Source organism: Alligator mississippiensis, chromosome 16 (assembly GCF_030867095.1).
Source record: "Alligator mississippiensis isolate rAllMis1 chromosome 16, rAllMis1, whole genome shotgun sequence".
Classification (NCBI taxonomy): domain Eukaryota; kingdom Metazoa; phylum Chordata; order Crocodylia; family Alligatoridae; genus Alligator; species Alligator mississippiensis.
In genome coordinates this window covers 25,716,046-25,741,456 of record NC_081839.1, presented here as the reverse complement: position 1 = coordinate 25,741,456, position 25,411 = coordinate 25,716,046, and the positions used below count along the sequence as shown (strand labels likewise).

Genomic DNA, 25,411 nt, shown 5'->3' with positions numbered 1-25,411 from the left:
AACGTCCTGCTGCAGGTTCTTCTTAAGTACTTAAAACAGGAGTCAGAGTGCCAAAAACACCTGGGACCTCGACTTGTAAGACGTCGGTGTGCCAGGGACAGGTGGTGGGGGAGCCAGGAGGGACCCAATCCTTATTGTGGCAGTCCTTTGCAGCCTCCGCCCCAAGACGTGCACGCCAAGCAAAGTGCTTTTGAGTGCCTCACTCCGCACCTGTGCCGGGGGGCTGCCTACCCCGGCTATGCAGACGCGGATCCCAGAGGCACCTCCACTGGAGTCAGCGGAGAGAAAAGAAGCAGGCTCCTAGGGTCTGCTTCTGATCCCCTCGGTGTCACCCGGGGAGGGAAACGCACCCCAAGCTCCGGGGCCGGGAGGCAGAGCAGAAGGAGGCCCCCGCAGCCCACCGAGCCGGGCCCGAGGGCCGAAGGAGTTAATCCTGGGAGAGTAAACTGCTGGAGTTGACACTTAAAGAGCAGAGGCGGGTCCTGCGGCTCCTGATTGGCCTCAAGTCCCATCCAAAACTTTTTTTTTTTTTTTTTCCCTTTTTCACTCCGGCTGGCAGGGGAGGGGAGTGCGGGATAGCGAGAGATCAAAAATAAACCTCTTATGTCAAAGCCGGGGAAAGAAGAAAGTATAAATACCGAGGACTGCGGAGGAGCCGCTGCATGCGCAGGGCGGCGCGGGCAGTGCCAGGGCCAGCGCGGGGAGGCGGCAGGGCGGCGCGCGGGCGGCAGCAGCCGCGGTCCCCGGGCTCGGCGCTGCGCTGCCCCATGCCCCGGCGCGGCGGCACGTGGCTGTGGCTGGCGCTGGCGCTGGCGCTGGCGCCGCCGGTGCTGCGGGCGGAGTGGCGGGAGGTGGTGCCCGTGCGGCTGGCGGGCGCGCCGGGGGCGGGCGGCCCCGTGTCCCTCCGCCTCCCGGCTTTCGGCAGCGACCTGGTGCTGCGGCTGCGGCCCGACGCCGGCTTCCTGGCGCCGGGGCTGGCGGTGCAGCGCCTGGGGCCGGGGCCCGGGCGGCAGCCGGAGCCGGCGCCGCGCGGCTGCTTCTACTCGGGCTCGGTGAACCGGCGGCCGGGCTCGCGGGCGGCGCTCAGCCTCTGCCGGGGCGTCCGCGGCTCCTTCCTGCTGGACGGCCACCACTACCTGGTCCAGCCGCGGGCGGCCCGCAGCGCCGGGCCCCCCTGGGGGCTGCACCGCCTGCAGCGCCGGCGCCGCGGGCCCCGCGAGCCCCAGCCCGAGCCGGGCGGCCAGCGCCGCGCGCGCCGCTTCGTGTCCCGGCCGCGCTACGTGGAGACCCTGCTGGCTGCCGACGCCTCCATGGCGCGCTTCTACGGGCCCGAGCTCGAGGTAAGCGGCGCCGCCTCCACCTCCTCCTCCTCCTCCACCACCTCCACCTCCTCCTCCTCCTCCTCCTCCTCCTGCTGCTGCTGCCCGGGAGGCTGGAGGGGCGCAGGAACAGCGCGGCTGTCACGTAGCCCCGAGAGCCTCTGGCCCGGCGCGGCGCGGCGCGGCGCGCACCTGCGCCTCATAGATTCATAGATGTTAGGGTCGGAAGGGACCTCAATAGATCATCGAGTCCGACCCCCTGCATAGGCAGGAAAGAGTGCTGGGTCTAGATGACCCCAGCTCGATGCTCATCTAACCTCCTCTTGAAGACCCCCAGGGTAGGGGAGAGCACCACCTCCCTCGGGAGCCCGTTCCAGACCTTGGCCACTCGAACTGTGAAGAAGTTCTTCCTAATGTCCAATCTAAATCTGCTTTCTGCTAGCTTGTGGCTAGCAAGCCACCCCGACCGGCAGCAGCGAGGGGGTCGCTTGACTTCACCTTCTTCCCAGGGCTCACCTGAGACCACGGATAAAACTAACCCTTCGTCCTACCCGGGTGCAGGACCCGCTCTGCTTATGAAGCGGTCTTGCTGCCCCGCTCATCATAGATTCAGAGATTGCTAAGGGACCTTAGAGTCACCTGAGACCATGGCTAAAACTAACCCTTCATCCCACCCGGGTGCAGGACCCGCTCTCTGCTTTTGAAGCGGTCTTGCTGTCCCGCTCATCACAGATTGAGAGATTGCTCAGGGCTGGAAGGGACCTTGTATATGGTCGGGTCCAGCCCCCCATTCAATTCTCCCGTCCGAAGGCAGCTCCTATTTCACAGCCCCACAGACTGTTGGGTTTTTTTTACTCTAGCTAAAAAACATTAGCTCAAGCGTGGAAATAACTTTCAGTGAAGCATTGCATGTGCTGTCAAGATGCTCGAGGGGGCTAGATTTTGTTTCGTGAATCTGAAAGAGAGGTCCGTTTAATTCTGACAGCTACAGGACATAGGTTGATTGTGTGTTGCCTAGTTCATTGTGGGGTTTTTTTATACATCATGTAAGATATCAGAAATTTATCATTGCTTTTTGTGTGATCTTCAGCTGAATAATATAGTCCTAGGCCACTAGCTTATTAGTAAAGCATCTAGCTTTCTTTTTAACTCGATAAAAGGATGTGTTGTGTTATATGGGACAATGTATCACATCATCTGCACCACCCCCTTTCCAAAATCCTAGATCCACCCATGGCCCAAACCTAACCCTTTAACCTTCCAGCCACTTGCTGCCCTTCCTCATCCTCCCCAGAGGTACCCCTGTAAAGGTCAATTAACCTGCTTTTTACAGATTCACAGAAGTTCAGGGCTGCAAGGGACCTCGTCAGATCATCGGGTCCAGCCCCTCTTTGTGAGGGATCGTATGGCCCCATGAAGGTTGCAATGTGCCCCCATAAATCCATGTATAACTCCTCTTAGAGTGATCATAATACAAATAACCCCTAGCACATAAGTAGCAATTTTCATCTTTCTGTTTCACAGCTTTTTCCAAGGGAAAGGGGTATCATACGAATGGGTAGGGTGACCATATGTCCTGGATTTTCTAGGCTGTCTCAGCATCCCGGCCACTGGAAAAAATTTAAGCAAAAGTCCCAGATCGGCGGAAACCTGGGAGCCACAGGGTTGGGGCTGTGTCTGTGTGTATGCACCGCGCGGTCCTGCCTGCCTGCTCCTGGGAGCCACGCGGTGGAGTGTACATGTATGTGTGCGGCAGGCAGCTGTCAGGACGTGCTGGGGAGGACGGTGCCTTTCTCACCAGAACCGGGGCCAGGGTTAGGCACCGGCCAGCTGGGAAGCTGCATGGGCTCTGTCTGCCCTATGTTGACTCATGGCTCTGGCCCCATCCTGGCACCTGCAGCCACATCCTGGCTGTGCACTGCCAGGCCAGGCCAGCCGCGCTGCAGTCCCCATGCAGAAAGCTCAGCCCAGCCTGGCTGCGCCTGCCCTAACTGTAGTGGGGTGTGAGACTGGGGCTGGCTGCGCCTGCCCGGACCAGGATGCAATTGCAGGTGCCAGAATGAGACCAGAGCTGTCAGTCAGACAGAGCCCGCAGACCATAACCCTGGCTCCAGTGACAAAGGCACCACACTTCGGGCAGCTGCTCCAGCCCTGCCTGCTGCCATGCACTGGCCTGGCACGTGTGTGTGCTCATGCACGTACGCAGACACCTCTTGGCACTTCCCACCCCCCATCCCAGATTTCCCTAAAATAATTATAGTCATCCTACTAATGGGCCATATCCAGGTGGGAGTGGGTGCATGTAACTGAGCAAAGGATGTGCAGGAGACTGGCAGGACTTGATTCTGCTGCTGTTCCACACCCTGAAGTCTTGCTGATGTCAGGGGTTATTTGGATGCCGATGGGTTACGGGGCTGGGTAAGGTCTTGTCTGACTGAATCAAGCAAGTAGGATGGCACTGGGGTGTGTGTTAGAGTAAAGCCACAGTCTGTCTTCTTCTTCCCTAACATCCCCTTCCCAAAGCTCTCCCTACTGCTGCATGTTCTCCTTCTGCCTCCATTGCATTAGGACCTAATCCTGACAGGTATTAAACACACAACCTCCTCCTGACTTCCATATGAAGAAAAAGTCCCTACCCCAGAGAGTTTACACTCTAATAGACCTGGAGGTTAAACATCACCTTGAGCTGAATCTCAAGGTCCTAATTCTTCTTTGATTCAATCCTTGAAGTCAATTAGAGTTTAGCATGCACAAGTTCTAGATGATGGCCTTTTGTAACAGACGGGATGCTCATGGCCCAGCATAGTAATAATATATTTTTCCATCCATCTTGTCCTGATTAAAGTTGTCAGACGGGAGCTGGTTTAAAACAGTCTCAAGTTTTCTGGATCTATCCCCAGCTTGTGAACAAAGTCCTTTATAGCTGCCTAGAGATGCCTGAGTGTAATAATCAACAGAGCTCCTAGCAAGTGCCTGATCCAGTGGGTAATAGGGTGGTAGTTCCTCATGGCACAGCTACTCTGGAAGCCACATCACCACTGAGCTGCACATAGACAAAGCCAATGAGCTGGATGCCAATATTTTAACAAGGAATATCTATAGGACCAGTCCAGAGGCCAGGGGCCACACAGAGCCAAGTAAACTGTGTGCTTGCCCCACTAAGGGATCCAAAGACATTAAGGAGTGAAGGGATTTTAATTCCAATCAACTGTTGGGTAATACCAAATTGTTTCATGAAGGGGAGTGGAAATGCATGCAACTGGGCTTCTCAGCTCTGCTGTGTAAACATGGAGTTACTCTCTCAGTTTACACTAAAGTTAGAGACTGACCTGTCCTCTTCTATCCAAACACAGCTGGGCCTATTAGGTTTAGTGGAGTGACTTAAGAGGAAGACCTGGGGTAAGACCTATCCCATCCACTTTCAGAAACTTACCTAGCCGACCACAGCCCCAGTCCCTTCTTGCCAGCTTCTCTGCTTATTCAGAGAGAGATTTTTTTTCCCCAATATTTTTCAAGGCAGTTTGTTTTAGAGAAAGGGGAAAAAATGGATTAAATATTTCATTAATGGAATCAATATTTGGTAGGGGTACACCAATAAAGATTTTCTTGGCCAATACCGATAGCTGATTGTTAACCAGCCACATCAGCCAATACGGATCGATAACTGATATTAACTGCGGGTTGAGTCATGCTGCAGGTGAAGTCACGCTGGGCCGGGCAGCTCATCCCCTACCTGCTTCAGTCACATCTGCAGTATTCAGCGCCTTTTACAGCGTTCGCCACGGCCCCGGCCCACAGCCCGCACCACTCAAGTGCCTGAGACACTGCAGCAGCTGGGGGTGTATCTGGGGCTACCCCAGCTTGCAGGAGGAAACCCAGGCATCCGGGGGCCGTGACCCCATGGGCTAGAGGGAACCCAGGCATCTGGTGGCTGCGGCCAAAAGGCATAATTATCAGAGAACATTATTGGCTACAACAGCCAAAAAAGCCAATAGCCAGTAATGTAAATTTCCCTTTTTATCAGTGCCGCTCCAACGGGTGACTGATATATCAGTGCGCCTCTAATATTTGGAGGGCAAAATCTCTTCCAAAAGTCCAGAGTGGTAAAAACACCAGAGCTCTGCTCTGCTCCTTCTATCATCCCCAGCAAGAATTTCTGCAGATGGATCTCAGCTCTTGATGGGCCCTAATGGAAAAGTAAAACCCAGCTGGCCCCGCCATAGCTATACTGGCTATACTGGGTCAATGGAAGTGAAGACTTGTGTGCGTCAGGGAGATCAGTGGGAGGCACACCAAGAACAGAAATGTTGAGTCAGAAGGGGCCATATTTACATAGTTAGTTTTCTTCTCAGAACCACTCTTTAATTACCAAATATTTATTAAAGGTCAAAAGCATTGTTTATAGTACAAGTTATCTTCTTACATAAGCTGTAATAGATTGGGCATCAGATATCCACAATAAGAAGATACGGGAGAGTTTGAGTGTTTGTCAGCTAAAATCTATTTCACATTGTTAGCAGAGAGATTTTTATAGGTGATTTATTTTCAATCAGGCCACTGCTCCAGCTCTCCTTTTTGAGCTCAGCTCTCAGCTAATCTAGACGGTGAGGGCTGGGTTCTGCTTTCACGTATTTTGGTGTAAATCAGAAATAACTATACTGAAGTCAGTCGGGGAAGTGAGATCAGAATTAGGCTTTAAAATCACTGGATTTCTGATCATGCTTCTGGAGCAGATTAGTCCACTAAACATTTGTGTTTGCAGCCACTCAGCCTCTTCTGGTAGAGTGCTGAGCACCTCTTGAGCAGTGTTGTGTGCTTTCAGTTCAACAGCACCTGAGCATTCAGCTTCCTCTGGGAGCAGGCCAAGACTTTGCAGGGCCGTTTCAGCAGTGATGAGAAGTACCTAGAGTCTTCCCAACCTTCTTAGCCTTAATATCCCCATCGGACAATACCAATTCTGGGCTTTTGCTGTTTTGTGCCTACAGAAAAATAATAGACCAGCTCTTCTGTTGCAAAGAACTCCGACCAGAACAGGGCCAGATGGTTTTGACACTCTGGAGTCCCATTCCTAACCGCTGGGTTTGGCCTGAGTCACGTGCAGAGGTTGGCACGCATAACAGTGCTAATATTGCACAGCTCCCAGCAGCACCTTTAAAAGGATCTCATGGCACCCCAGAGTGCTGTGGCACCCTGATTGAGAATCACTGCTTTGCAGTGATGGGTGAAAATACATCAGCACGCCATTGTAAGTCTTTTCACTTTCCTGCCATAGGTGCCAAAAGACTTTAAAAGGGAAGATGAGCATCATTAGCACTACTAACTTGCTTGTGACAGATAAGGAAACAGGCATAAAAAGATATTCAGGGTTGCTTAGCCCTCACAAATCCATCTGACTCCATTGTGACCTTTAGGAAGCACGGCCAAGGTGCCTCTAGTTATGTAACCCGGATCTGTCCTGAGACTGGGCTCTACAGTCATCGTCCTAACTGCTGGATGTGTTTTCTGTGCCTTCTGAGCACTGAGTCTCTGGAAGACTGCCTTCTCTGCAAGCACAAGGGCAAGAATCTTACTTTTTCTTATAAGTGACAACTGGGAGCCTTTTATAATCACATGACCCCAGGAACTGGATGGGAAGCAGAGAAGCATCACAAGGCCCACAGTAGCATTAGTAAGCCAGAGTAGTCGGGTCATCTCCCTTTGATTGCAGAAGCTCATCCATACAGCTGAGATCTTCAGGAGACTCCAGTGAGGCCTGTTAAAAACTGGTTGCTTTTAGAACAACCGTAACCAGACAAAAGGAGTCAGCTGCATTGTATCTGCATCAGGCCCAGTTAAAGTCTCATCCGTTTCAGACAGGCAGGACACAGCCCATCACACATGCAGACAGGCCTCCAAGTAACCATGCCGGTAAAGTTAAACCAACCAGGCCCTGGTGCTAGTACTGACTCTAGCAGTGCCCTTCTACAGAGCTAGGATTCCTCTGCAGATCTATGTTGTGTGTCGCTTAAGGACTGGTGAAAGTTTCGAAACCTCCTAGAGGACTGAAATGCACATCTGTCCTGGACTTCAGTGGGAATAGGGCATCTAAGTCTCCCAGTCACTACAAATGCCACCCTCTGGCTTGTGGCTGGGAAAGGGACCGGTGTCTGGTTCACTGCATCATGGTTGCTCTAGCTATTAAAGCAGGTAGCTCCAGATTGATTAAGATGGAGCTAAGGTCGGAGCTGAGATGGCTTGTGCCAGCTCTCGCTCTCAGGCTTATGCTAGGATTTTTTACAGCTTGCACAATAGAGTTCACTTAATCCCTGGACAAAAGGAACCAGCCGTTCTTATCAGATTGCAGGGTCAAGCAGTGGCCAGATAAAGGGAGGCATTCTGCTTGCCAGGGAGACCACATCTGAAGGTTCAATTAGGTCAGGCTGGATCTAGCTTCTCTTAGTTACAGCCCTTGGGGGGAAGCAAAGAGCTGGCAAAGGAGGAGTCTGAGCACATCCATGTTTGGGCCTCTAGTTTTGAGACACCTGCTTGGAGTCTGTCCTGTAAAAGAGAAGACTCCTTGGACAACATGCCTTGGACAACATGACCTCTAGTCTGTGCCCAGCTGGCATGGCAGGCCAGAGTGGCCCAGACTAGGCTAAACTTGGAGATCAAGCTGCACATTCCCCATGCAGCAATGACACCCTGCCTCTCAGTACTTTGCTGTTGGATGTGTAGTTCTTCTACACTTCCTGAGCTGCTCCATAATGTTAAACAGCTGCACATTGCAACCCAGCTGCTGGCAGAGGGACGGCTGCTTATGAAATGCTTTGGTATGAAAGACACAGTGTCAGAGGCTGTTGTTATTATGCTGCACCTGCTGCCCTGGGGCCTGGGTGGAACTCCCACCCACCAGGAATGTAACCTGCCTGAGTGATTATGGATGTCAAAAAGCAAAGCCGGCACGGCGCGGCTCCGCTCCCATCCAGTGCTGCATCAAACAGGAGGCTTTGCCTCCTGCCCACCCTTCATTGTGCCTGCGGGCTGATCCCTAGATCCTGTATCTGGAGCAAATGATGAGATCTCCTAGGTTAGTGGCTCTCAACCTTTTTAGACCCATAGTCTCCCTTATAAGACTAAAGGGCCTCCTTGGAAAATGCCTTAGCACCCTGGCTGAGAATTAAGCAGTGAAGAAACCTTTGCTTCAGGACTCCTGGATTCTTTTCCCAGTGTGTCTCATAGCATGGTTGGTGACTGGCCAAGTCACTTTACCTTTCTGGGCCATATTTTCCCACATTTACAAATGGGGATAGTGATAATATTGTACTACAGAGAAGGATCGTGGTCACTGAAATGCTGTCATCTCAAAGCAGAAAAAAAGCGAGTGGGTCGTGGGCCCAAGCACCAGGCCTCTTAGCCACAGGCCTCTCAGCACTGGCTCAGGTCCTGGGTGGGTGCAGTGAAAGGACTGTTTCCAGAGCAGAGAGCAAACTATTCATCCTGGGGAGGTGGAAGGGACACAACAGAGCAAGGGGAAGAGGAGATGGGGGAGAGAAGGAAATGAGGGGAAGGGGAGAGAGAAAATGAACAGAAAGAAAGGAAGGAAAGAAGCAGATGGGGCAGGGGGAAGGAAGAGAAGAAAAGTGTGGGAAGGACAAAGCAAAGAGGGAGGAAAGGAGCTGGACAGGAAAGAACAGAGGAACAGGAGAGGAACAGAGTAGGGCAGGGGCTTTGAACAATAGGGCTGCCCAGGGCTTCACCTTGCCTCCTGCCCCAGTGCTGCCCACTGTTTACTCTGGCTGCCACCTGGATTTGTGAAAGGAAATTCCTGGCTGAGAGTTCAAACCGCAGAAAGAGGTGGCACAAGAGAGGCAGGAGCCAAGACCTGGCAGGAGCCCACAGAGCTCACAGACGGACCTTGGTAAACACTGCTTGGGCTCTCCCTGCCCACCTGCCAGGGATCGCGGATGGGCTGTAACTCTCTGGAATGTCCTCCTGGATCCTTTTAGCATTTCTCATCACAGAGCAGGAGCTGAGCCGGCGCCATCGTCCATACAACTCCCAGCTGCCTGCTGCACACACCAGCAGGGACCCCATCCAGCTACTGGAGAAGGGCAAAACAGTTCTCATAGAAGATCTTTGCTTCTTGGTGGCATGGGGGCTTCGCTCTGCTTTTAGAGGTTGGGTTCAAAGTGGTTTGGCCCAACCCTGCCCTTGTGTTTGCTTTCATATGTCTGTTTGGATACAGAAGTCTGTGCGCTTATGTTCCCACATTGAGCGCTGTGTTCTAAGAAGAAAAATCGCTCATAGTAATGTGTGTGTGTGTGTGTGTGTGTGTGTGTGTGTGTGTGTGTGTGTGTGTGTGTGTGCCTGGACATAGCCCAAAAAACAGCCCCACGATATCATATCAATGCACGTAAACTACAGAAATAACTTTACAACAGCAGATTAGCACATGTTCTATAAGAACAGCCCTAAATGAGGAAGTGCATAAATATGTCCTGCAAAAGACCCTACAATAACAGATCTGTGTGGGGGTGGGCACAGCTGTGCTTTTCCTGCAACATGCATCACCAGCAAAAACACAGTTTTGAGTACTTTGCGCTTTTCAACTTCCAGGTGGCTCATGTCATGTGTTAGCAGGGATTCTGCAAGGAGCCCTGGTTTCCTCAGGTGGAATCAAATTAAATATCATTGCTTACATATGCATCACTTTCATTTTTCTACTGCAAAACTCCTGGCATTGTGTTGGGCTATACACTTACAGCCGTCCCATGTTCTGTAATCACTTTTGCTTTTCCCATTGGTCAGCTGCAGGCATCAGCCTCGTGACCTGTAGATCTTGTGGGTTTCCCTCTACCTGCTTTGTAATTCATCTGAGCATGAGTTGCTAATGCTGCCTGGGCACAGTAGTATCAGTAATGATAATACTGGTAATAATAATGCTTCCAAAGTGCCATTCCAGCTAAAGCTCTCCAGGCGGTTTGTTAGGGGTGTTATGAATCGTTCCTGGAACAGAGGTGGTGTTTTGGAAGCATGGAGGTTTCCAGGAAGGTCATGTTAAGGAGAGACAAGTGCCACAGAAATAGCTTTAGCAGAGCAAAAGCTATTAAATGTTTTGATCTGGACACACAAACAAATTTACCATGGGATAAAAAGGTGTGGAGCTTTACTGCACATCAGCTGATGTGCCATAGCTGCCCTCTGCAGTTATCCTATAGCAAGTGGAAACTAATCCACAAGAGCTTACCCATCTTTTATTGAAGGCTGATTGTATAGCTTTTGTGTTCTTCTCAATGGGGGGTTTCCTGCAGAAACTAAAATCACTTGGGAGGTAATTAATGCAAATCCCCAGGCAAATAAACAGTTCTGAAGGGGCTTCCCTGCTGGGAAAATTGCATATCCTAGTTTGAATTGGTTGGAGAAGGCTAGGAACAAAGGATTGGAAATGGTATAAAAAGCGCTTCCTGGTTTAAGGGGTGGAAGGCTCACCCTGGCAGAAAGAATGGAGCAATATTGAGTGCTAGAATTGCAAGGGCAGACACTGGGTACTTGGCGGGGAGCTTACATGCCTGCTTCATAAATCTTATTGCATTATGCTTTATGATAAGCTTCCTTTGTAATTCCTTTGTCCTCAACTAAACAGGACTACATGGTGCAAAATGACTGGTCCCTGGCTAACAGCAGCAGCATCCCACCAAGGGCAGAACTGCAAGTGTGGGTAGAAAGTAAAACTTGCCAAGATGACCTTGGTGATGATCTCTCTCAAGGGGAGCAGAGCCCCAGCCTTTGGTCAGATTAAATGTCATTGCTTACATTTCTGAGGAAAAGGGGAGAGGGTGCACATGCCTGCCTGGGAGAGGTGATAACTGGTGGTCTTAGACCTGGGAGGGGGTCCTAGGAAAAGGCTGACAGAGCTCAGTTTGGGTTAACCTCAGAATTAGGATTATTCCGTTTTCACACACATGGAAACAGAAGCAACCTCTGCCCCTAGCTTGTGGCAGCCACAAGTGAGGCTTGTTGCATGGACTTTTCTGACTGTTTCCTCAGCTTGTTTCCCCTTTGGGAACAGCCAGATGGAAGCTCATTTTCTCCCAATTGTGATAAGCCAAGAATAGCAACTCAACAGCTGCCACTGGGGATGTGGGAAGTGACAGTAGGTGCCTTTAAGCAGTGGAAATGTACCACTCTGTATTATTGATCTCTGCGAGGCATGGGCCAAATCAAAACACCCACACCCAGCTTGGACAACTGTGCTGGTGTACTCGGGGCAGAGGGAATGACTCCCTTCGCCTTCCCTTTTTCACCGCCCAGTGCACCTTGTCCTTCTGAGCAAGCTCTTTCTCAGATCCCAAACTGGAAGGGATCAATTCTCTAGCTTGAGTCAGAGACTTGACCAAAACCCTGAGAAGAGGTTTCTGAGCAGATACACATAGTTTGCCATGTTCGCCTGAAGTCAAGAAGAGATTTATGAGCCAAGATGACAGAAATCTCACAAGGATGTTCCAGATCCCACAGTGCATCTGCCCGTTCAAAAGGGCAGAGATCAGCACACAAGGTTTTCACCCCATCTCCTCTGAACCCCAACTCTGTGCTCACACTTAGCACTGCCTCCTCAGCAGCAAGGGGCAGGAAACATCATGAAGGGGAAGTCCATGAAGATTCAAAAACAGAGAAAAGCCAAGCCTCCTCCCTGCCTTTGTTAACCCAGAAGCTGTCTGAGCGGAGGGAGGTGAACAAGCTGGATCAAGCAAATTCAAATGGAGCCTTTGGCTGAGAACACACAACAACCTCTGCCCCCCCCCCCCGAAATGCCAACATGTGTTTCTCAAATGACTCCAGTGGCCAAATGGACTTGATGCAGGTGGCTTCTTTCTCTCCCAAGAGGAGCCTGGCACCATCGCAGACCAGCTGAACCTCTCGTTCACACACTGAAGTAGAAGGGTCTTCTGCAGTCCAAGCGCTGGTATACAGTAAACAGACACCAGATGGTGGAACAAGTGAATTTGACCTTTTAATCTTCACTAAAGAGCTGTTTGTTCGGTTCACTTTCCATCTTCGCTTTCCAGTTCTTTTCTGTGTTTGCAATACAGGAAGGGAATAAGAATTTAATCCTAGTCTCTCTGTTCCTTCTGCCAAGCCAGCCTTCCCCCTCAAAGCATGCTCGTGTAGCTGAGACACTCCACATCGCCTGATTAGCAGAATGGGTGTCGGATGAGGGTCAGGATCCATGCTCCTTTGTGCTGTGAGCAGCACCTCGGTTCTCACCAAAAGAAGACCCACTGGCCTGGTTTAGGGTTTAGCAGAGAAACCTTCAAGAAATATTTAGCTAGTGATGTTCTCAATGGGCAGATCTCTTACTTCTGGATCAGGAGTATCCCAACAAAAGGAGCTGTGCTACTCAATGAGAGACAACACTAGTACCCAAGCTACTTGTGATCACTCAAGACCTTGTAACTCTTTGCAAGAATTAAGATGTTACCCTGATGTCCTGGCCAATAGAGAGAATCATTTACATCCCCCTAAGGATTTCAGTCGTGCTTCATTGGTATACAGTGCAATATACCTCTAAATAGCTTCTATTTCACCCCAGAGATGATTATTGCTCTTCACTGGTGGATGACATAAACCCTGAAGACTTTGCAGATGAGTTTAAATTAGGAGTGCACCAATATATCAGTTGGCTATCGAATCAGCACCGATAAAAGGAGAAATTACATTATTGGCTTTTGGCTTTTTTGGTCATTGTAGCCAATAATTATAGCCACGTGGCTGGAGCACCACGGAGTGGTCACAGGATGCTGCACTTATTACCGGCTCCTGCTGCTGTCACTGCCATAGAAACACTGTGTGCGAGTGCTGGGCTGCCACAGAGATGTTGGACTGTGTGTGGGCAAGGTAAAGCACCGCGCGCAGTTCATTCTGCTCCGCCAGGCGTCTTTGCAAAAGCGACTTCTCCCCAGCGGCCGTGAAAACTCAGCTGAGTGGGGCCCACCAGCACTGGGGCTCCAAACATGCCTGGTACCGCTGTCTGTATGAAGGTCTGCCCTGCCTGCCCAGGACGGCAGCACGGGCTGCGCGGGGAGTGGAACTGCGGGTAGGAGCTGTGAGCGAGGGAGCAATGTGCATGGGAATATGGCAGTCACCACCTTCCTCATCGAGGGCCAGAGCAGGGTTATGTCACTAGTTTAAAATACCTTGCACTATTACTAAATATCAGTTATCGGATTGACATCGACCAATGTGGTTGGTTCATCATCAGCTATCAGTATCGGCAGGAAAATCTTTATTGGTGCACCCCTAGTTTAAGTGCCTTGGGAATTCTGCAAGATGAAATGGGAGTTCGCAAGGCTGAGTTCAGTCCCAGCCTTGCAATCCTAAATCTTCAGACATTTAATATGTAGCTTGGTGACATTTTCATAAAGGCGCCCAACTTGACTTTTCCATGATGCAGGCAGAAAGAATGCCCAAATTTCCACTGGAACAGTAACAGGAGGACATTGTGCAGTCTCGTCTATGTGTCTTGCCCCGACAATGCATTCTTTGCTATATCTGCTGTATTCTTTGGATCTTTATGTCACATCACGGAGATCTGGCTAGTCTAAATAAAGCCTTCTCGTTAGTACTGCCATCACTCTTTCTGGAACCTCCTATAATATAATGAACTGAAGCTGACTAATATGCGTCTTGCTAAAAATAGTCATCTGTTTACATGGTGATGTCTGTAGCAGGGTAAAATGTTGAAGAAAAATTTAAACTATCTAGGAGTGCCATGTCTAGTTTGTGCTGGCTCTGATGTACCAGCTAGTTCTTCAGATGCAGCTTAAATCCCAGCTGCTTGTCATATTTGGGCTATTAGAAGTGGGAGCTGTCAGAACAGTAGAGGAACAAAGACTCCAGTATCCCAACCAAACCTCCTTTTAGTAAATGATGTTCTACCACCTAACGCTAGACCCTTCCTGCAGCATCAGTTCATAGCATTCTTTACTTCGCACCCTTGACTTTGCATCCATGACTGTGGATCACTCAGTATCACCCTCGTTCCACCTAGAACGTTATCAGCAATGGATGCCCTCCGCACGGCAGGCCTATGGAAGTGCCTGTAGGTCCATCTGAAGATCTGAGACTTGGAATGCAAGTGAGACTTCCCTGTGGGCACCGATTTATATACATGATCCACTCAGACTCACTCCATTTCTAAGCAAATGGCATTCCAGCTTCCTCTGTGCAAATCCCTGTCCCCGGAAATGCACTGAGGATCGAGCCGTTTATTCTCCACCGAGGCAATGAGCTTGCTGTGTTCCATACTACATGATTTGTGTAGGGGCTGGAAGGGACCTTGTAGATCATCGGGTCCTGTCCCCCTGCACTAGGCAGGAAAGGACAACTGGGGTCAAGTGACAACTGTCCAGTGTCCTTTTGAAGATTTCCAGGGTAGGTGACTGTACCACCACTGGAGGGAGTTTATTCCACAGTCTGGACACCCTGACTGTAAAGAAGTTTTTCTTGAAATTGAGCCTAAAGTGGCCTTCCAGGAGTTTGTATCCATTGCTCCTGGTCTTCCCCAGGGGTGCCCTGGTGAACAGCTGTTCACCGAGTTCTTGATGTACTTCCCTGATATAACGATAAGCCGCTATCAAGTCCCCTCTCACCCTTCTTGTTTGTAGGCTGAAGAGGCCCAAGTCCCTCAGCCTCTCCTTGTACAGCTTGTCTTGCAAGTGCCTGATCATACGGGTGGCTCCTCTTAAATTTCATGATCATAATCTTAAGATCATATGGGTGGACCCTCTTAAGTTTTTCCACGTCCTTATTGAAGTGCGGCGCCCAGAACGGGACGCAGTACTCCAGCTGTGGTCTCACCAGTGCGGACTACAGTGGAAGTATCACTTCCTTAGTTTTGCATGAGATGCAATGGTTAATGCATGCCAGCGTGTTTGCACTGCTGACCACAACATCAAACTGCCAGCTTACGTTCATGTGATGGTCAATCACTCCCCCTAGATCCCTTTCAGCCGTAATACAAATCAAGTTGTCGCCACCGAGCCTGTAGGTATGTTGGAGATTGTTTGCCCCCAGATGGAGCATCTTACACTTCTGAGTGCTGAACTTCTTCTGGTTCTGGTCTGCCCAACTCTTCAGCCTGGCCAGGTCTGCCTGTATCTGCAACCTATCTTCTGGCATGGCCACGCTCCCCCATAACTTGGTGTCATCTGCAAACTTGGCCAACAAGCTTTTCACCCCCACATCTAAATCATTGATAAAGATGCTGAAAAGCACCGGTCCAAGCACAGACCCCGGAGTGCCACCACTGGCTACTTCTCTTCCGGACAAGACAGATCCGTTCACGAGAACTCTCTGGGTCCTGCCATGCAGCCAGTTTTCCACCCACTGAACTGTTGAGCAGTTAAGCCCACAATGGATACTCTCCATTCCAGGGAGAGATGAGGTTATTCAATGCACAGAGCCAAATTCTGCTGTCAGTCATTGGTGTAAATCTGTAGCAGCCCAGCTGACTTTGGCTGAGCTGCACTGGATTTGTACAGGTATAAGAGAGGTTAATATTTCATCTTTATAGCTTCCAGTCTAATTAAATAATAATGCTGAAGTCACCAAGGCAAGACTACAGATTGTAATTTGTCTGGGCTACGAGAAGTCACTTTCTCTTTCCCAATATTTAACCGTTGTGTAATGATTGCATTTTTTTCTCATGAATATGATTCCATGAACTGGTGCCAAAGAGAGAAGGAGTTTTGTTGCACTGATAAGATGTTTACATCAGCCTAAACATTGCTGGAGCATTTGACATATTAAGTAACCTCGAGTTCTCCTGTTCACCCAAGCAAAAGACAGTGCTGGGTGAATGCTTGGCAGCTTGCACAAGTGGTACGGGAATGAATCTCATTCACAAATAATAACACTGATGTGTAACTCCCACACACGGGGCTTGGACAAATGTATGCACCTCTTGGAGTGTCCTGGGAAGAACTCAGCTATTTCCTGCAGTGAGTGTATCTCCTAGGAATCTGCACTGGGAGGGCTGACCGCCCCATGGGAGGGAAGAATGTGTTTAAAGAGCACATGCTGGAAGCTGAATGTAAAGGCCAGCCAGTGCTTTACCACGCACTGACTCCCACCTGTTTTGGGTTCATTACCCCTTTTCAACTTTGGTGCATTGCCAAAAACCCCTCTGTGTCTGTGCTAACAGAAAAAGGAAGGCTTTATGTCACTGCATCACAATAACCCCTCCAGCTCCCTAAAAGAGAGTGCCAGGTTGTCCTTCACTTTTTTTTTTCCTCCACATATATTTCCCCTTTTCCCTTTGTCTGCTGACTTCTTCCTTCCTTCCTTCCTTTCTTGCTTGCTTACTTCCTTCCTCCCTCTTATGTGCCCTGGAGAAGCTTGTATACACACCTGGAGACACAGTCTGAGAAACCCTATGCTTAAGAGCAAGGCAGGAGCAAGGCCCTGATTATCTGCTGGTGAAAACAGGTGTCACCCTGCTGACCTTAACAATGCTACTTTGGTTTACCCCAGCCAGGAATCTGGGCCCTAACATACACCATCTGCATAACCTAATGTATCTTTAACATGCTTGTACAGTGTGTGTCATGCTCTTAAAGCTGATTCACAGAAAGGATTAAACAACCTGCAGCTAGTGCCAGATAAGAGACTGCTGCTATGGATCAAGTAATAGAGTTCTGTACTTTGGAGCTGAAGGCTCTGGGTTCAAACGGTGCTGACCAAAAAAGGGCAGGAGCAGTAGGTGTACAACACAGAGATGGGAGCCAAACTGGATTCATTCAGACTGTTTCCCATCTTCTGAAGGTTACACCTGAAAAATGAGTGGGTGGTTCACATTTTACCAGAACACAGAAAAGGTCCTTTATATTCTGTTGAGGGGTTGCAGGCCTCAGTGTGTCCTTGGCAGGGGCAGAGACCCTTTCAGTACAAGAGATCCAGAGATGATAATGGGATAACGCTACAGATATGGGTTGTGATTTTGTATTTTTCCCAAATCCCTTGCTTCTTCTTAAATCGGAAGGGAAGTGTTCATACCCATATTGAGCTAGTGTCAGCACCTATCCAAGATGAAGGCCAATGAAGGACTGGGCTTATGCTGCCCATATTTGAGGTGCTGAGAGCACTGTTGGATGCCACAGAAATTGGTCCCTTTCCTAATGGGCAGGTTATAATGGAAGCCCAATAGTGGCCTCCTCAAGGGAACAGAGAGTGGAAGCCTTCATGACATGCATTTGGGACCCTGAAGTTTCCTGTCCAAAAGACATAACCCTTTGTTTGCCTGTGCACTTTTGTCCTTGCAGAATCACATCCTGACCCTGATGGCTATGGCTGCTTGGATCTACAAGCACCCCAGCCTGAAAAACTCCATCAACCTCGTGGTGGTGAAGGTGCTGATTATCGAAGATGAGAAGCTCGGGCCAGAAGTGTCGGATAATGGAGGGCTCACGCTCCGCAACTTCTGCAACTGGCAGCAGAGCTTCAACCCTCCCAGTGACCGTCACCCAGAGCATTTTGACACGGCCATCCTGCTGACGAGACAGGTTTGCAGCTGAGCCACCTAAATCAATGCAGGGCCTAGCCTGAGGGGGGCTGGAGCAGAGATCAAGCAGAATTGTGTTCATCAAGTCCATCATCCTTATTTGTGTTATAGCAGGCCCTTGGGGGAGGACATCCATTGAACTAGGTGCTGAGCATCCAAATAATAAAAAATGGTTCGTGTCCAGACAGCTTGTCATTTATTAGGGGTTAGGATTAGGGAACGACTGTTATCCCAATGTCAACAATGAGAATGGAGAAGCGCAGTGATTTGCCCAAGGAAACAGGGAGCCTGGAGCACAGATGGGAATGTCAGAAGTATTTCCTGGTTCCCACCAGTGCATTGCCCACTAAGCCACTCTTTTTCTTCATGAAATGTCTTCTGGCTGACCCATCATGAGGCATCCAGCAAAGGTGTCTCTGGAGAAAGGGAGGAGATGAAAACGGCTTGGATCTGAATTATTCCAAAGCATCAAGTTTCAGAAGGCTAACAAGAGAGGAGACCACTTGTTCTATTAATCATTAATCACTAAAATCAATGAATAGGTCACTGCTTGGCTCATTTGTTATCATATCACAAATTCTGGAAAACGAGAGAGGGCAAAGCTCTGGGATTTGGTTTGTCTGCGGCTCAAGCACAAAGGAGCTTGGCAGGGTGGGCTGGGAACTTGGCAGTGCTATCCCTTGGCAGGAAGGTGCAGAAGGAGGCTGCTTTTGGCATATTATGCAGCACAGCACAAGTTGTCCTACAAGGAAAAGCTAGGAGTGGGATCAGGCACTGGGTTTCCAACCTTCCCACTGAAAAGTATGCAAACTGAATGACAGGGACATCCCAGTAGTGCTATGAGCCCATGTCACAGGGAAGGGAATCACATTGGCTCCCTACTCTCTCTTATCTTATGTCCTCTGATGTTCTCTTCAAACACAGGATTTCTGTGGGCACCAAAGCTGTGACACTCTGGGTGTAGCTGACATCGGCACCATGTGTGACCCCAAAAAAAGCTGCTCTGTGATCGAAGATGAGGGCCTCCAAGCTGCCTACACCCTGGCTCATGAACTAGGTAACTCCTTCATCACTTGTGTGCGAGGGATAGTCAATAGGCCTGCACAAAGTGCCTACTATTTGCTTTGGATTCGGCCAATTCGGGGGACAGTGATTCAATTTGGTGATTCAAATCACTGTCCCAAATCGATTTGGCCGAATCTGATTCGGAGATTCGGCTGCTGCCAAATCTCCAAACTGCACACACCCCATCCCCCACCCACTCTCCCTGCCCACCCCAGCTCCCAGCACTTTGGAAAAAAACCCCAGACTCACCAGGTGCTGCCGGGTGGGGGGCCATCCCCACTGCCCCCCACTGGCCCAGGTCGCGTAGGAGGCTCTGCATGAGCCCCATTCCCCCCATGGCTGCTCTGCCCACCCCCGCTCTTTAAGAAAAACAAAAACCAAAAAAACCCACACTCACCAGTTCCTGCCCCCCCGCTGCCCTGCGCCACATGGCGGGGGCTCTGCACGAGGCTCCCGAAGCCCCGAGCTTTTATTGGGCCAACTGTATAGTTGGGATGGAGTTAGATGAACTGAAATGCAAGACTGTCTTGATGAGGTCTGAGAATGAGCTTGAAAGTGGAGGGGGCAGGGAAGAGAATGAGCTGCTAATGTTCAGTCTGCCTCTCATATTCCAGGGCACGTATTCAGCATGCCCCATGATGACTCCAAGACCTGCGAGCGACTTTTTGGGCCTCTGGGCAAACATCACATGATGGCTCCTCTCTTTGTCCACTTGAACAAGACTCTGCCCTGGTCCCCCTGTAGCGCTATGTACATCACAGAGTTTCTAGATGGAGGACATGGTAAGAATCACCTCCGTACTCGCGGGATGCCTGGGGTTGTTTCAGACCACTGCCACACAAGCTGGAAATGGTCATTCTGGGCCAGACTTCCCAGCACCCAGCAGGCTCAGGCACTCATGAAAATCCCACTAAGCAGTCCTTTCACCTCCGGTCATGTAAACCTGGCTCCGGGTTTTCATGTATGGTCATCAGGCTTTCATTCCCTGTCCTCATAATGTTACAGTGTGGTGGGCTGTCATGCACCATTGCCACCCTGCTCCCATTCAGCTGTGTAGACAGGCTTAATATGCTATTAGGCTATATTTCCATGGCAAACTGATCATGCAGAATGGGGTACTGTTTTTCTCAAAAATGATTCATCACAGCCACTATGGACTTGAGCATTACCAGAGGGTCTTCCATGCTGCACATCTTCCATTAACTTCCCTTGCCAAAATAACTGGAATAAAAAAGCAATTGCAATTGCTACGAATCACTTTGCTTGGGGAGATGGGAGGGACAGCCTTGATGCCTGCTGAATAGACTTGGTGTAGAGATGCTATAATCAGCTGTGGTAAACAGCAAGTGAGAAACACCTTGGAGGATCTAGTGGGGAGTTTGGGGAGCAAAGGCGTTGTCAGGTCTAACAGCACTGGCTGTGATCTAAGAGCTTGGCAGCAGCTGGCAGGTTTCTACCAACTGCAAATGTCCTGACAGCTTTGCATCAGGAGAGCAGGCTGTGCATAGGAACCTGCAGGAGAGCATTTACTACAGCAGAGCTGGGGGAGATGCGCAGGCATGGAACTAGAAAAACCTGGTTAAATGTAGTAAAAACGTGTGCTGACAGGGGAGCAGAATGAATGGGGGAATTAGGAGTGAAGACGCATGTGCAGAAAAGGGTCAAGGAAGATATAAATCAGGAAACCAAAAGTTTGTTGAAGCTGAAAAGTCCCTAGTGCTGGAGGTTACCGTAGTCCGTAGAAAACAATCGGCTTCCCGTTTGCATGGAGTTGGGCACTGCAGGGGCCTGCCGGCTTCTTTGTGTCCAGCTCACCTTGCATTTGCATCCATTTCCCAATCAGGAGATTGCCTCCTCGACGCTCCAGCCAAGCTCATCACCCTCCCCACGGACCTGCCAGGCCAAGTGTCCATCTACAGCCTGGACCGTCAATGCCAGCAGATCTTTGGCAAGGAATTTCGGCACTGCCCAAACACCACCGAGGAGGATGTCTGCGCTCAGCTGTGGTGCCGGATGGAGACAGGAGAGCCTCTCTGTCACACCAAAAATGGCAGCTTGCCCTGGGCGGATGGCACACCCTGCGGGGCAGGCAGGCTGTGCTGGGAAGGCATCTGTGTGCTAGGGAACTTGGCAAAGCCCCAGGTAACTGGCTGGTGGGATGGAAATGATCTGTGTCTGCAGGGGAAGTTTCTTTCCTGCAGGGAAGGGGCCTGTTCCCCATCATTCTCTCCCATTGGCGCTGAGGGGCTGGCATTCCCAGCTGTGAGGGCCACAGCAATAAAACTCACACTTCCATGCACTAAGACATTGCCACAGTTCTCCCCAAGGGGCCAGGAAAGCATCATGATCCTGGATGGGGACAGGGAGGCAGAGAGCTGAATTGACTTGCTCAGGGCAGCACGGTGAGTCGTTAGCGGGGATGGGCTTAATCACAGAATCATAGAAAGTTCGGGTTGGAAGGGACCTCAGGAGGTCACATCTAGTCCAACCCCCTGCTCGAAGCAGGATCGTCCCCAACTAGATCATCCCAGAGCTTTGTCTAGCCAGGTTTTGAAAACCTTCAAGGATGGAGCTTCCACCACCTCTCTGCTCCAGTGTTTTACTACCCTCCTAGTGAGAAAATTCTTCCTAATATCCAACCTAAACTTCCCTTGCTGCAACTGGAGATCATTGCTCCCTGTTCTGTCATCTGCCATCGCTGAGAACAGTCCAGCTCCATCTTCCTTCTGTAATTCTCAGAAATCCTAGCTCCCAGCCTTATTCTCTGCCCGCTGCACCACAGGGCCTCCTGGTCTGTGTCTGAGGATAGTGACCCCAGACAAGTCCTCTCCTTTTCTCCATATAGACAGTGCAAAGTCTGGATGTGAGGAAACCTGGGCCCTGATCTTGCAATCCAGCCTGCCAGTGTAGATCCCTGTGGTGTGGGCAGGGGCAGGGGTCTCCACTAGCACATCCCATTGCAGGATCAAAGCTTGTGCTAGTTAGGATGGGGCTCCTTGATTGTGCAATTTGCAAATGAAGCAGCTCATGTTACTACCTTTGGTTCCCCATTCCACTCCAATCTGTATCCAGGAAAGGCTATTGTCTTCTGATTTGCCTGGTTTGTTTTTGAATCTCCTCTCAGGCAGCACTTGCCACTGAGATCATCTCTACTGTGGCCTGTGCTGCACCAGGCCAACTCACGGAGTCACTCTGCAGTGAATTTCCTGATGACTTGTGCTGGCCTGAACTGTCAACTCCAGGAAGACTGTCATTAAGTCATTTTCTTTCCCCTCTGGGAATATACACGGAGACAAACTACTTCTAAAGCAGCCCCTAGCCCAGCAAAATGCTTACAGCAGCTTCAGCAAATAGGCTCATCCGTGCCAATGGTACTTAAATCCCTGCATAAGTGCTAGCTGCATCAGGGCCGTACTTAGTATTGTCAGGAGCGGAGGGGATATGTGCATGTTACTGGTGCCTGCAGCCTTCATTTGCCTTCCACATTTATAGTACAGGACCGATAGTAGGCATCTATCTGTCTTGTGAGAGAATGAAATTGTGCCAAGACATCAACTTGCTGAATGTAACCCTCACTTGAAGATAAAATGAAACTGGAGTGATCTCTTCAGGGCACAAAAGCCTGGGCAGTGTATATGGCCAGAGACAAAGTCAGGAGCCCAAGTCTCTTCCCACCGACAACAGCCTTGTGCAGTGCCATTGGCTTTCAGGGCGTTGTGACCAAGCTCAGGGTTGTGAATTGGGTTGTGCAGGTTGGCTCTTGTGTTGACCACAGAGTGCTCTACGCTCCACCCAGGCCGCAGGATGAGGGCAGACAAATCAGCTCCTCTAGGGTGCTGGAGATGTGTTTGCAGTCAGGCTGTCCTGCATCCCTGTGCTGGTGTTTGTGAGCACCACAAAGTCATGCTTTCAGCTCCTAGAAAACAGATGGGGCAGCTGCTTTTCTTTTCACATTCTGGCTTGGTAAAACCTTTGCTGGTTCCATTCCTGTATTTTGACATGAATGCAACCCCTGCTCCATCCCCCTAGCCCTGCATGTTGTTTTTCAGTTCTGCCATGTGCGGAACAATGCACTGAGCACGTGCCTTATACCTGTTAACAAACCACTACAAAGAGTGACCCAGTCTCTATGGCAAGATCAGCACAAAGCCAGGCCAAGTTGGATACTAAGCCTCTCTCCCTGTCTAGCAAGTATTCGAAGGACCTGAACCTAGGAGGGGCTGAGCACATGCAGCTCATATAAAGCAAAATCTTGGCAGCACTTCTGTATTTCCATTGACGGTAGCGAAGCCAGGATTTCAACCGCAGAGCTGAACACAGGCTGATGGTGCTCATCACCTCTTCGGTAGTAGAAAGCTGGAAGGTACAGAGGCAGCTGTCTGGAGGGCAGGACCAGTCAGCTCAGCAATTTGGCCCACTCCAGGCTTCCCACTCAGGTCTTGAGACCTGCTCTCTGTCTTGCTCCGTAATCAGTCTTGGTCTCTTGTCATATAGCACCGGTAGGTATTTCTTGTTGCGGCCATTTGAGGGACGTTTTTGTGAGCTCACAGCTTCTTGAACCTCGGCTCTAGACAGTTGCTGAAGGGCAGGGGCTCCAGAGGTGAGGACCTTCCCCTGGGAGAGCCTTACCAGCTAGGCGCCATCCTGGTGAACCCTGCACAGCTCAGCTCTCAGATGAAAAGCATCTTACACCTTGAGAATAAGGTTTCAAAGCTGCTCAGGAGTTGATATGCCCAGGTCTTATTTGTTTTCATGGGAACTAGATGTCTGAAGAGGAGATTTTCAAAGACACAAAAGGCAGTGATGTGTCTAACTCCTTTCAGAAGTCAAAGAGAATTAGGACCCTAATTGCTGTTTGTGCCTTGCAAAATCCCCCACCCACATCCACAGCCTGAAATGGCCACAACTGTGTTTGAGCCTCAGACCCTTTGGGATGTCCCACAAATGATCTGCTCCTCCTGGCTAGGTCTGTGCAGTCCATTAAAACAAAGAGGGGTGGCTGTAATGAAGTGATTTGTGATGTCTTGCAGCCTGTGGTGGATGGCGACTGGGGGCCCTGGAGCCCGTGGGGCAGCTGTTCCAGGACATGCGGAGGCGGGGTGCAGTTTTCACACCGCAACTGCAACAATCCCGAACCGCGGAACGGTGGGAAATACTGCGAGGGCCAGAGAACCAAGTACCAGTCATGCCACACGGAGGAGTGCCCAGCTGATGGTAATCCACAGGTTCCCAGTAATGCTTGCCTTCCCTTCCCTCCCCTTGATGCCCCTGCTTATGTCCGGAGCAGCTCCAGGAACTGGCTTGGTGAAGCTGAGCCTGACATGAAAGAAGCCATTGTAATGATATAGATATAATTATGAGGCATTATGGATGGCAGCAGCCTGTCTGTCTGACTGCCACCAGGCACTGGAGAAGTCAAGCGATAGGGAGAGCAAGAGGACTCAGTCTGATACTGAGGCACCTACCAAGAGACGCCCCTCAGCAAGGTTTTGGAGGGACTATACAGTCTGTTTCCTCCCATCCCAAATCTACCTGCAGGCTCAGTCTGCAAAGCCACCAGCTCTTCAAGGGCAGGGATGGGCAATTAGTTGGGCTCAAGGGCCACATATGGGGTTTTGATGAGCTGTCATGGGCCAGGTCAGCACCAGGGTGAGCAGCAGGCATGTTCACTGAGAAGATGAAGGCAGGGCAGATGTGCACCTTACAGACTAATTAAATCATTTATAGCATAAGCTTTTGTGAGCTCAGGCTCACTCCACCAGGTGCCGTGAAAGGACTGAGAGGATGCCATTCATGAGTGCTCTGGTCACTCTGGCACCTCTGACCCGTCAGCGAGAGAGACCGCAATTCCCCCCAAGCTGCCTTTTCCCCCAGCCCAGCCCCGCTGAGGACTATGAGGTCCTGCTTTTCCTTCCTTTCAGGGAAGAGCTTCCGAGAGCAGCAGTGCGAGAAGTACAACAGCTACAATTTCACGGATCTGGACGGGAATCTGCTGGAATGGGTCCCGAAATACACGGGTGTCTCTCCCAGAGATCGCTGCAAGCTCTTTTGCCGAGCCAGAGGGGGGAGTGAATTCAAAGTATTTGAGGCCAAAGTAAGATGCCTGCCTTTAATTCTTACTATTCTCCTTCCCTAAAGTGCCCCATGGCATCATCTCATAATTGTCACTCCTTTTCTACTTCTTATTGTCCAGGTGATTGATGGGACATTGTGTGGGCCAGAGACTCTCTCCATCTGTGTCCATGGTCAGTGCATCAAGGCTGGCTGTGACCATGTGATTGGGTCCTCCAAGAAGCTGGACAAGTGTGGGGTGTGTGGTGGCAATGGCTCAACTTGCAGGAAAATATCTGGTTCACTCAACAGATCCAAGTAAGCCATGGCGGGGACTGAATCCATCTCTGGGGCTCTGGGAGTATGAAAGAAAGGATTATGCCAAGGCTAGATGTCTGCCTTCCCCAGAGCTATCCTGCTTTCGAGCTGCTCAAGATCT

General features: G+C 50.3%; 1 protein-coding gene across 1 annotated transcript in view; it reads left to right on the top strand.

Moving 5' to 3' along the window:
• The first annotated feature begins 527 nt into the window (after positions 1–527).
• Positions 528–25,411, top strand: part of ADAMTS8 (ADAM metallopeptidase with thrombospondin type 1 motif 8) — a 34,607-nt gene continuing 9,723 nt past the window's right edge. The window contains exons 1-8 of the mRNA XM_059720015.1: positions 528–1,340; positions 17,618–17,857; positions 18,781–18,913; positions 19,536–19,703; positions 20,765–21,063; positions 23,952–24,135; positions 24,843–25,015; positions 25,115–25,290. Coding sequence (XP_059575998.1) covers positions 663–1,340; positions 17,618–17,857; positions 18,781–18,913; positions 19,536–19,703; positions 20,765–21,063; positions 23,952–24,135; positions 24,843–25,015; positions 25,115–25,290 — 2,051 coding nt within the window. The 5' untranslated portion in view covers positions 528–662. The remainder of the gene's footprint in view (positions 1,341–17,617; positions 17,858–18,780; positions 18,914–19,535; positions 19,704–20,764; positions 21,064–23,951; positions 24,136–24,842; positions 25,016–25,114; positions 25,291–25,411) is intronic.